General features: G+C 40.5%; 1 protein-coding gene across 1 annotated transcript in view; it reads right to left on the reverse strand.

Annotated features, from left to right (window-relative positions):
• Positions 1–12,528, reverse strand: part of frmd3 (FERM domain containing 3) — a gene marked incomplete at its 3' end in the record, with an annotated part of 58,072 nt that overhangs the window by 2,014 nt on the left and 43,530 nt on the right. Inside the window, exons 12-14 of the mRNA XM_083913226.1 lie at positions 11,880–11,954; positions 10,392–10,460; positions 10,082–10,206 (exon numbers count right to left, since the gene is read on the reverse strand). Coding sequence (XP_083769352.1) covers positions 10,082–10,206; positions 10,392–10,460; positions 11,880–11,954 — 269 coding nt within the window. The remainder of the gene's footprint in view (positions 1–10,081; positions 10,207–10,391; positions 10,461–11,879; positions 11,955–12,528) is intronic.

Below are 12,528 nucleotides of genomic sequence, written 5' to 3' on the forward strand. Positions count from 1 at the left end.
ACATCATCATCACATGAGTGAGACTGAAGCGCTTACATGTTACTGCTCCTATTTTTTAGTCTATTCAGCCTTTTCTTACACAAAAGGGAAACATAGTGTCTCATATTTATAGCTAGTAAAGTAAGCAAAATTTTCTTCTGCTTCTTAAATTGGAGACATAAGATTTGGGATGTTATGTGAATAATACTCTTTCTACATTGCCCCAATTCCATATTTCATATTATATACTGATACTATCGTACAAGTATACACAAATTTCCACTTTTCTTTCTTTCTTTTTAAACAGGATGCTACATAGCTTGGGCTTAAAGATGCAAATGTAACTGCTATTTTCTAAATATAAAACTTCGCAAATACCAAGCAAATTTCTCCTCAAATTATAAATGACTGTTATTTTATCTGACCTACTGACAGAGCTGCCAAGCCTTTATCCAACGTCACTTGAGTTTTTTCAAATATGAGTAGTTTCTGGGACAAGTCCACATTCACAGAGTGAATGCCTCACTGATGTGTATTTTGTATGTAACTGGGACAAAGAGACACTCATTTAACGCTGCAGTTAAAACTTTATCCACATGATGGCGTTCCTGAATTTGTAAAAAAAATAGAGCATGCACAGATATCACCCTTAATACTGACGTGTTAAATAATAAAAAGAAAATACCCAACTTCACTTCAACCAAAATATGAGGGGGCAATTATACTATTAGTTAACATCAACATAGTTATTTATATACAGTGTGCTTGGCTCCAAGTAGTGCAGGTCACAGATTTAAGTCATTGCATTTGGCCTACGGATGCTGGCAGGGGACATCTGCTGTGAGTGTGAGTTACACAGGCTGTGATGGACTTCATGATACAGCTTGAACTGTCATTTTGTTCATGCAGGCAGATGACAATTTATAGCCCTATTAAAATAGAAATGATACTGCTGATGTGATGTAAGCACAGTAGATTCACGTCACTCTGAGGAGTTATGCATCAGTGCAAATGATGAATCTAAATAAGAACGTGTGTGTCTGTGTGTGTGTGTGTGTGTGTGTGCGCGTGTGCGTGTGTGTTAAAAATAAGTCCAGCTGTCTTCCTGCTGTGGATTAAGCAGAAGCTGGGGGGTAAACGTCTAGTGACAAGACTCAACACCCTCAAATTCAGACTATAATTTGTGGTCACACACACGCACACGCACACACACTCACACTCGCACTCGCACACGCACACGCACACGCACACGCACACGCACACGCACACACAGCTAGAAATAAAAAAGGTTGAAATATCAAAGAAATCACAGCATACTAGAAAGGCCTATCTGACTAATCAGTTACCATGCCAACTGATTCAACTATAAATTTAGAGAAATTAAAGAAGGGCAGAAAGGGAGGGAGAGGAGAACCTGAGGAGCGAACGCTGACAGCTACCATGGAAACAGAGTCAGCAAAAGGGCAAAGAGCAAATGAACTCAGAGAGAGAAAGGGTCATTAAACCTGAAAACAGGGAAGAAAACGGGCAAAAGAAATATGAGAGGAATAAAAGAACATTGAAGTGAGGAAGCTGGATGTAGTACTTGGACATCTGAACATTATGGTTGCTGCTTTAGTAAAAAATATCTCAGACATGCCGAGTAATAGCTTTAATTTATCAAAATTGATCTTCTCACAGTGCACAGTTTCACACCATAACTAGAGAAAGCCAAAACTGAATAGTATGTGAATTTATTGTGCCGAAATTACAAATCAAAAGATGTTTTAACACTTGGGTCTCAGTCCTCCCCAAAATGATGGACCCATTTGATGTGTTAAATTAGCTGTATTACAATCAAAAAAAGAGGAGACAAATATATTAAATATTTTTGTAAGCTTTGTAATTCCAAGCTTACAAAAATGGCACATTCGATGCATTTGTGTCACTCCTGTGATTGAGTGGTGCCCTGCCCAGGGTGCACCCCACCTCTCGGCCACCTGTGCCCCTTAGGAATAAATGTGTAAAAGCTGGATGGAATTGAAGAGAGACAGAGAACGATAACTCTCAGGATTCTCCTCAATAAGTAAGAAAAGCTCATTCAAAATCCACCTGACATTTATTTCTCATACAGTATGGTCTGTGTCATTATTATATTACGATATTGTTCTTTTGAAAAAGGCTAGCTCAGAAATGTCTATAATAACAGCAGGACAGAGACTATCTTGTAGATATTTTTAGAGAGCAGAGTTTTCAATAACAAAGTTGAGAAAAATGACTTTAGAAGAGAGCCTTGATTCATTCTATGGATATTGACAAAAAGTAAAGTAAAGTAAACATTGTTTAAAGTTGCTAAAAGGTTTCAAAAACATGCAGGGATATTTAAGTTCAATCTAAGAATATGGAAAATAAACCCCAGAGACACTTAATTTTTTCAGAGATTGCATGGAGTTACAAATGCTACTGAAACATCTCCAGATGTGACGTTATGACTTCTCTTTTTTTCTTGGTAGAAGACATGTCAGATGATAATTCAGAAACTCCACTCATATGTCATTATATACTGTATTCCTTTAAAGAAAACACATGATTCACAAGGAAAAAGTGTCTAGAATACAGTAAATTCTGTTTTTTTGGCTATTCAGAAGCTTCGTGGTTTAATTACATAGCATTATCTGACTCAAGTGACACTGTATCAGCATATGAAAATGGCAACTTTATTATGTACTGTAAACTCTGTGTTCAGCAGTGTTCATTTAACATCAGGACTAAATAAACCTGACCTCACAAGTAATACCGTTTAACTTACAAACAACACAGTTACTCAGCTGTTGCTGTTTTCCCATTTAAAAGTGTTCGCTTTCTGTACCGTTCAGATACAAGCCTCTCCTTAGAAGAGAGGATTCACACTTCAAGGCGCTAGATTCCTGTGTGGCCACCGTATACACACACACCCGTGCACACACAGAGCAGCACCCCATCTTGCAAGTGTTGACAGACCTATTCATTTGTCATGCAACCTCATCATCAACAAACAAACACCTCCAAAGTATATATATCTGTTCAACTGTGCATGTGTGCAATAATAGAGCTGCCAATTGCTGTACTGTATGTTTACTCAGCGCTTCTTCACTTTGTCAATTTGATTTTTCAACGCTACTGAGCACACAATTCACGATACTAAAGAAAAGTTGTAAATATTTAATTTCAGCAATTTATCTCGAGGTATGTCAGGGATTAATACCTTGTTAACTTAGTAGCTCTTACTTCGATGGAATAACATCTTATACTCGCCCTGTGCATACAGTTTAAAGTGAAACAGGATCAGCTGTAAAGCATCGCTGCTAAACCTGACGAAGATTCACTGTCGGGTCAAGGACACTTCAGCAGAATGGAGATACACCAACAAAATGAGGCCGGTAAGTGAAGGGGCACCCATGTTCCCATCTTAAAGTCCTATACCTTCTTCTTTTGTCCTATTCTTAGCATTATATGACAGCCTTTTCCAGGCTGTTAAAAGTTCATTTTACAAGTTTATCATTTCCTAATCATTTACTATTAAATTCCTTAAATAATATTAAATAACAACTTCCAGGAGATATCATGTTAAATCAGCATTCAGTTGCTCAATACTTTGTTTAAAATTTAGTTTCTCATGAAATTGTCTTCGTTAAATTAATCAATTTGTTTAAGTTGGTTTTAAAGTCAAGGAACTTTTGGACCTCACAAATGGTCTTTAAACAGAAATAAAAGCATGAAAATAACAACAATTCAAGACGATTAATCAGTGTTATAGCAGCTCTGTGACACTGCATTCACAAATCTATCATCAGAATATTCCAAATTCCTTCCTCAGTCTTTCAGCCTGATGTTTTATTAGAAATGTGTGTGCCACCTTTCTCTCTATATTTCACACATCAAGACAGAAAACATAGCATGCGTTATACTGTAACTATGAGTGGTTTCTTAATGCATAGATCGGGTTATATGTAGCTACTTCAACACACACAAACGCACATGCGCGCACACACGCACGCACGCACGCACACACACACACACACACACACACACACACACACACACACACACACACACACACACACACACACACACACACACACACACACACACTAAAAGGATCTCTTGTGAGTCTCAGACATGTTTGGCCTATTACAATCCCAGTTTGCACACCATGGTTGCCACAACAAACCTGGCAACACAACTACTGGGCAGCATGAGCTCATAAATTAACTGCACGTTTCAGCCCCTTAAACTGATATACATGTTTAAAACTGCATCACACTGGAATGGTGGAGAGGTCTGTACTCCGATTCTCATGTGATGTGTTGAAGAAATGCACAATTCAATGAAATGCCACCTAAACCTTAAACTACATGACAAAAGATGCACTATAATCATGGTCCCTACACTTTTTCCAAAGTTAAACTCAAAACAACCAAAATTATGTTGTGACAGAATTCTACTGAATGGCGACAAATTTAATCACAATAAAATGTAATGTTTAAAATATGTCACCTGTTTGTAAGTAGACTTGGCTTTCTATATAACCTAAATTCCAAGCAAACACTTTATTCAAAATCCAAGCAATTTTCACACCTTGAAAGAACCACATTTAAATTAAAGTGCATTCAAGGATTTCCAGCACTGGTAAGAACCCTGTATAATAAACTTGAATGTATCTTGATAGATTTGACACATATATCTGTCTTTGCCACTCAATCTTACTCTGTTCCAGTAAGTTTCTCTGGAGTCCAGCAATGATTCCAGCGATGCGTCCCCCATTTCCCACCAGTCGTACATAAACATCCCGGGCCGTGTGATTGGCAATACGTAGATGCAGGCTCCGCCGTGTTGTGATCTTCACCTGGCACCTCAAGGCCTCTGTCACTACTATCGATGCCGCCCGCTCATCTGTAGACTCCCCCGGGTGGAATAGTTCAAGAGGCCCGGCCTGTCCCTCCTCCATTTCCTCACCCTCCAGCCTATCTGGGGTCATGCTCAGCCTGAGTCCTCCTGCCCTGCCCTGGCTCCCACAGCTCGGGGTGTCGCCTACATTGGGTCGCTCACTAACTCCCAACTCCAAACTGCTCTGTATAAGGCCACCTCCAACATCACTGCTGTTTCTGTGCTCAAGGGCCTCCATCGTTCAGTCTGACGACAAACCTCAAACCCAGCTGTCCGCAGTAAGACCCCAACGCCCTGACTGACCAGGCTGCCAGCTCAGCTCTGAGGCCGGGATGGGTACAAACACACACACAAGCCTATACAGAGATGATGAGAGACATACACCAGACACATTCTCTCTCTCTGATTCACAGACATGTCGGGCCCTCCTGTGAATGTCAGCGATGTTAACAAAGAGCGGAGGGGCATTAGAGGAGGATCAGGCCCAATGCTGCAGTTGCTATATATAACCAGGTGGTCCTGGCTGCAGAGGGGCAGCTAATCTAACTCTGATTACAAAAGGGCAGGACTGACCTGGGTCGGGATGGGGATCACTTTCTTTTCCTCTCTGCAAGTCTTTCTTTATCTCAGTCCAATCCTCCTATCAGAAACATTTATCTCTGTTTCACTTCACTTGTTTTCATAAATCTGCGACACTTGACAGACTTCACTCACTTAAATACATCCCTCTGAGCTAATATTTGATTGAAGACAGTTTAGCGTGGACTGAAGACACATATCTAGTATCAATATGAATTAAACTGTAAAGTAGTTTGCTTGAGGAAAAAAGAAGGCTTGTTGTATCACATCCAGGGTCCCCTTTGTTGTGTTTAGTGATGGCAGGGGTGCAGATGAAGCCTCAAATAAGACAGGAATATGAAGTCTAATCCCTACGAATCATCCATAACTAGTGTGTGTAACTAGTGTGTGTGTGTGTATCTGTGGATTTTGGTAGATAAGAAGGGGACAGGCTGTACAAACAGAACAAGGTCACCACCGACCTTGGGTCAGCTTCCTGTTTCACCTCTAATGGCTGAGATTAGTGCTCTGAATATAGACGGTGATACTAGACCATCTCAAGGACACTTTATCCCAAAGTCCTTGTAGCAGCTTTCCTTAAACAGTCAGTGTTTGACTGTTTAAAGTTGTCGACATGCTGGAAACTAATTGGCATGAATGATCTGTTGTCCATAAAAATAAGTGTTTCTGATATCTGTATAAACAGCCACACATAGAGAAGACACGAAAAACATTCAAATGGGGAGTAATTTACACGCAAAAAGTGACAGAAGCATGTGTGTGACAAATTAAACCACAATCCCCGCCATGTGGTGGTATGCCTCAGCCAATGAGTCAAGTTACAGTTTACATCCAAAGATGTCCAGACGCACATAATATATGCAGTGAAGACTTTAAAGGAATTTCATAAAAGGTATTAAGTGTATTTTTGTCGAAACATGGATGCTTCACACACATCTTCAGTGTGGTTAGTGTCACCAATTCAGTAATCGACCAAATGTCTCCCTTTCTGTTCCTGAATTATGGCGTTGAATAATGTGTATGTGAAATGTTGTCCTAATTAATGCAGGAATTATTGAGTTATGGGAACAAATGCGTCTGAGGTTACAGTGACAATTAGATAGGAGTCCAAGTGGACATCCCTCCAGGGGTTCCTGAGATATTATATTTACAAGATTGGGATGGAAGGATGGATGAACGGAAAACCTGAAAAACTGAAAGATAATGCCTCATAAAAAGAGAGCTAGAGAGAAAAGCTCAAATCCTGCTTACATTCTCATCTCCATGCACCTACTGTAGCCAATCACTGTTACTTTTCAAAACCACCCACTTCATGCAGCGATGGGCCATTTGTGCTAAGATGAGTAAACATTTATCTCAACAAGCAACTGAGAAACTCGGATGACAACACACACAGAGGGGGAGTGACTTCATTCTCTGTTCAGGACGCCGTCACTCCACTATATCTTTACATAGAAAATAGTTATGAATATCAAGTACAGTGCCTTTAAATTATTCACACAAACACTTTTGTTTTTTACCATTGGAGAGAAACTGTACAGAAGTGTGTGGTGATATTCCCATTTGCACGATTCATTGCATCTTGTTGATCTTTATGGCTCTGCCTTCGACTGTGGCAATTTGTCACATTTGTCACAGTCCACTGAGAAGTGTTAGACAGACCAGAGCGTGATCATCTATGTCTGGGTACTTCTGGGTTGACCTTTTGATTGTTCAGGGCAAAATGTAATTAATACATCACAATCTGACAAAACCACAAATGAACAGAAAACGAGAAAGATCAAAAACGTTTCCCTCATTAGCTTATCATCAATCCTTCACGTATGATTAGTTCAACGATTTTTCAAATTCTACTAAAATGTTTTTATTTAATTGAGTAGCATGCAACACAGAGTAGGACAGAAAGCATTTTCAAACTGAATCTTGTAACTCCGCCTGTATCCTGTCAGTGGTGAATGAGGCCCTTGATTTTATGACTACCTCCTGCCCCTCCCAAACTAACTGAGACAGCCAGGATGCTTACTGTTGCAGCTCTTTCGACCCTGAGCCAAGAAGAATTGATTTTCCTCTAAATTGGATGAGGGGAGATGAAAGAAAGACAGAGAGAGGGTTAGAGGGGGAGAAAGTGAGGTGATGGCCATAAATCCTGCCAGAAGAGGCGCACGAGAGAAGTCCATTAACAGTTGGAAGAGAGTGATGGCACAACTGCGTGATTGTACTGCACATGTGTGAAGGCCTAAAGGGTACGGGTGGGTGACAATGAAGGAAGTACGGAGCGGGTGGGGCGTAAAAAATAGAGGGAGGGAGTTACGTAATAGGAGAGAAGACAAAAGGTCGTTTCCTGTGGTTTGAGGAAGGGATGGATGGAGGGATGAAGATACAACACAGCACACACACACACACACACACACACACACACACACACACACACACACACACACACACACACACACACACACACACACACACACACACACACACACACACACACACACATAGTTTCAGGAGGATTTATGCACTTAAAAACTGTTTCGAGCTGCTAAAATCGAGATGAAAGAAACTTGACTGAGTTGATAAAAATGTTTATACACTCATCTACATTACTCACTGCATTCAGCTTTAAGAGCAGTTAAGTGCTTTGAGGCACTTTGTTTGCTCTGAGTTTCTTGAGGACAATCTAAAGTGACCCTACTTAGTGCTTGAAAAAGTATCACCCCCTCCTCTGTATGTTTTTGGGTAAACATTGATATCCTCCTATAAAGATAACTGAACATCATGAAGTTTACTATCATGTTGATGTCAGTGGATGGACAATAGATTTAAGATAATAAGACTGTTGATCCCCACAGCCCCAACAAGAGGGTGTTTTTTTGTCAGGGGCCACTTCAGATTGTGCCGAACACAGATAATGTGTGATGTTTCACACTGGGAAGATGTTCTGAGGTAGCTGAAAATGCTTATTTCATCAAGATCCCAGGTGAGTCTGTGTCTGTCGGGAAAAGTAGGTTCTGTTGTGTTTATTTTTACGGCAGAGACCCAGGCGCCAATTGGTAGAAAGTGCACTCAAGGTGAGTTTTCATCTTTAAAAAAATCAAATCTAAACTAATGTCACAAATGTAGGCATTGATTTCAATATTTGTATCTTCTCCGCCCTACAGTCCATCTTCTCCTCTCTCAGATTATCTCCATCTCTTTTAACTCCTCTGACCCTGTGTTGTGTTACCCTGTCCTCTTCCCTACTCCCTAACAACAAAATGTATGCTTTAATAGGCAATGGGTCACAGTGGGGAGTGTCAGGAATAATAACGTAGAGAAAAAGTAACAGAGAATAACGATAACAGGTAAAAGAAAATATCCCATGGGAAACATTAAACCCACAGTGTTGTGAGTACTTTTTATAGACTACATAAATCCTTAAATACCAACGACTCTATGCTGCTGGAGTGGGTTTTCTCCTGGGCAGTGTTTCTCTGCTTGGCCACATCACCTTACCAGAGCCTTCTACAGTACCCTCTCATGGGGAGAAAACTGATCAGAGTTCAGCTGAGAGTGAGGTGTCAACGGGCCAGCTGATGGATAGCTCAACTGAAATACCCTTCAGCAATCACCCTCACTATGCACCTTACCACTATGGCTACATATCATATATACTTAAATAATCTGCTCAAAATTTCCTTGAGAGAAGTGTGCAATATACAGTAGTACAGCAGCAATATAAACATTTAAACTGCATATTGGTATTAGAATCAAGCATAGTTTTTTAATCTGGCTTTTAATTTGGAGTAATTTTAGTTTTGAAGTTTTAATCAATGTTTTTTATATTATTTCAACCCTGGTGTTTTTTAGTTTTCTTCTATGAATTGCCTTGTGCTACATGATTCTATGAAGAGAGTTTGAGTTAATCAATTGCTATCTTAGCATCAAGCTCAAGTTTCAGAATGACTCACAAGGTGAAAACAATACCAGCGTTGCTGTTGTGGCTGGCATCATGAAGGGTAATGCATACAGGGTTCAATGTCAATTGCAGCAGATGAAGCTGAGCATGGATAGGTTCCACTTTCACATGTATTAAGCAACAACTGAATATTCACATCCAACTATATAAAGGGAAATTAAGCTTGCATGTGCGCACAGAAGCATACGTGTCCTTAAACGAAGACAGACCCATTGAAGCCAAAGACATAACTTCTAATTGAGTTTTCCTTAATGATAACACAAGCTGGCTCTGTGTACCTTCCTCTGTAAAACACACACAAAGTCAGATACATGGACCCACAGACACACAGAGGCATGGCGGTAAACTCAGGGAGGATCATGGGAAGGGTATTTTTAGCATGCTGCGATTGGTGTCTCCAGGGAGACAAGACTGATGGAGGGATGAGAGCATCAGCTGCTCAATTAACGCTTTCTGTCTGAGGGTTGTGCATGTGCTTCTTCATCCACAAGGGAGACTCCATGTGACTTTTCAGAGGTCCGGGGCAGGAGGTTTGTGTGTGTGTGTGTGTGTGTGTGTGTGTGTGTGTGTGTGTGTGTGTGTGTGTGTGTGTGTGTGTGTGTGTGTGTGTGTGTGTGTGTGTGTGTGTGTGTGTGTGTGTGTGTAGAGTTAGTAATATCTTACCATTTTCTGTGGCTGTCTCTTCGTATTCGTTGGTGGAGGGCAGTGCAGGTACCAGCGGTTCCATGTTCATAATAAGGTTTTTATGGCTCAGAGAGTTAAAACTTCTACTCTGACCAAACTGGGCTCTGAAAACACAAACATCAACTACGCTGAGTGTTGTGTGTTACGCTGAGATGTGTATCTTTCCATGCTCCCATGCATGGATGTTAATATGATTTTTCATAATCCCTCAGTAGAAGGGATGATTATTCATTTTTAACATTTTAAAAACTGCATGAGAGAGCGCAGGTGAGTGGTCATTTAACCTTACCGTCGTACTTCTGGTGGCTCTCTCTGAATCTTCGAGCTGGCTTCTATCACCTCCTTGGCTACTTTTCCACTAACAGGGAGAAACACACATTCATGGAAAGAAAGACAAAGACAAAGAGGTGCATCTGCTGGAACAATAATGTAATTTATATTCTTCCACGTTGCTTTTTTCAAAACGACATTACAAATAATAAATAAATAAATAAAACAATAACACAACAAAAGGGCAACATAAAACAAACAAACCAAAGGGCAAAAGTGGCTAATAAGTTGACAGGTCATTGCTGTGCACAGAAGCAAATCTATAGAAGAGTTAAAAATGTTCAAATTGTTTGATATACAATCTAATTCTCAGGCTTCAGTCAGGTTCATATTGTGTTAAAGACCTTTTGCCAAACCCTTCTGTGTGCTGCAACCTTGATATATGTTAAATTATAACAACTGGAGGCAAGAGAGACATCTGTTTTGCAGTTGTTGCTCATAATCAGTGCTGTTTCTGTGCTGCTAAGCAGGCAGCTTCCTGCCAGCAGGGTCAGTAGCTCCATTAGTCTGATTGTTGGGAGACTGGAGACTCTGACCACTCTGTTTCAAGCCAGCAGGCTCCACCATCCCACCCATTAGTCTATTGTTGCCAAGATTGATGGTTAGGTTGTAAATTAGAGGGTTAGATGAAACATCTGGGGTGGTAGACATCCCCTTGATAATACAAGTGGAGAGTCATATCAGTACTGTGTGCTGGAAAATGTTGGTCTATGCTGGAAAATGCTGGCATATGAGGATCTGATCCGCTCTGTTTTATGAAAACTGCCTCTGCTTGTGTACCACAAATCTCTTTCCCTCTTTGCATTTGAACCAATTCCCATATTTCAGAACAAACTCCATATGCTATTGCTCATCATTGAGCTCTTAAACCAAACTGCTTTAGCTAGCTGATGAAATAGAGCAGACTGAAGTGTAAGCCTGGTAAAGAGCTTGTCTGAGAGAATCTGAGCTAACATGGCTTCAATAACAGACTTATATAGAGACTTTCCTGTGATATTAGGGTCAGTAAATCAGCTAGATGAAGGTGCTGATGTACAAAGAGGACAAGCAGCACTTTAGGTCTACAGCATGTTGTCAGACTCAAGGTAAATCTTACGTTTTTTTATGTTAGAGCAAGGTCACTGTTGTTGGTTTTAGTCATACTCACAATAATTGGCGGAAATCAAACCATTTCATCTACAGTAAAAGGTGATGTTGAATTGCAAAATAGAGTGATGGATTCGTAGAGTGTTGACGATGAACTGCGTGTGAATTTACATTTTTAAACTCTCTCAATCCGACTATGTAGCTTTGTATCTCCCCCTAAATCCATGCACAACTTCCTCTCCTTTGTCTCTGTTTTCCGACTCTTATCACCCATATAGATCTCACTTACTTTCCTTTACATATCTTACATACCGTTACATATCTTTTGTCTGTGTGAAAAATAACTTGACTACCGCCTCACCTGTATCTGAACCTGCTGCCTTTAAAGAAGATGTTACTGCTGGAGACTGTCTTTATCTGACTTGACTTGGCACACCTAGAGAGAGAGAAAGAGAGAGTGGGATGAGGAAACAAAAAGATGCAAACAAAGGACTTCGTTATTACAAAGCATCTGAGACACAAACACTGAATAACTCATTCTTGTAAAGACATTTTCATGGGCAGAAGAGGAACGTGTTTCAAGGTGTACAATTTTTTAAAAGTTTGGATCATTTTTCATGCAGCAGAGATTGAATACTGTGTGTGTGTGTGTGTGTGTGTGTGTGTGTGTGTGTGTGTGTGTGTGTGTGTGTGTGTGTGTGTGTGTGTGTACGTGTGTGTGTGTGTGAGAGAGAGAGAGGCCGTAAAGCTCTGTTTGGCTGCCATTTACAAACTCAGTTCACTGTGATTTGATTAAGCGGCTCTGATGCTTGTCCGACATCCGAGATGACATCCCCTCCCTCTCAGGCCGCCTCTCAGAGACACATGAGCCGCTGTCATTAAGGAGTCAATACCCAGGGCTGAATAGCCAAGGGCTGTTATGAGAACAGTCAAAAGTATGGGAAAATGAGGGCTGCGGAAAGAACACAATAAAGAGGAAGCGGTGGACTGGGGTCAGGGTGATTGACATT

The sequence above is a fragment of the Echiichthys vipera genome (genome assembly GCF_963691815.1).
Source record: "Echiichthys vipera genome assembly, chromosome: 4".
NCBI classification, from domain to species: Eukaryota; Metazoa; Chordata; class Actinopteri; order Perciformes; family Trachinidae; genus Echiichthys; species Echiichthys vipera.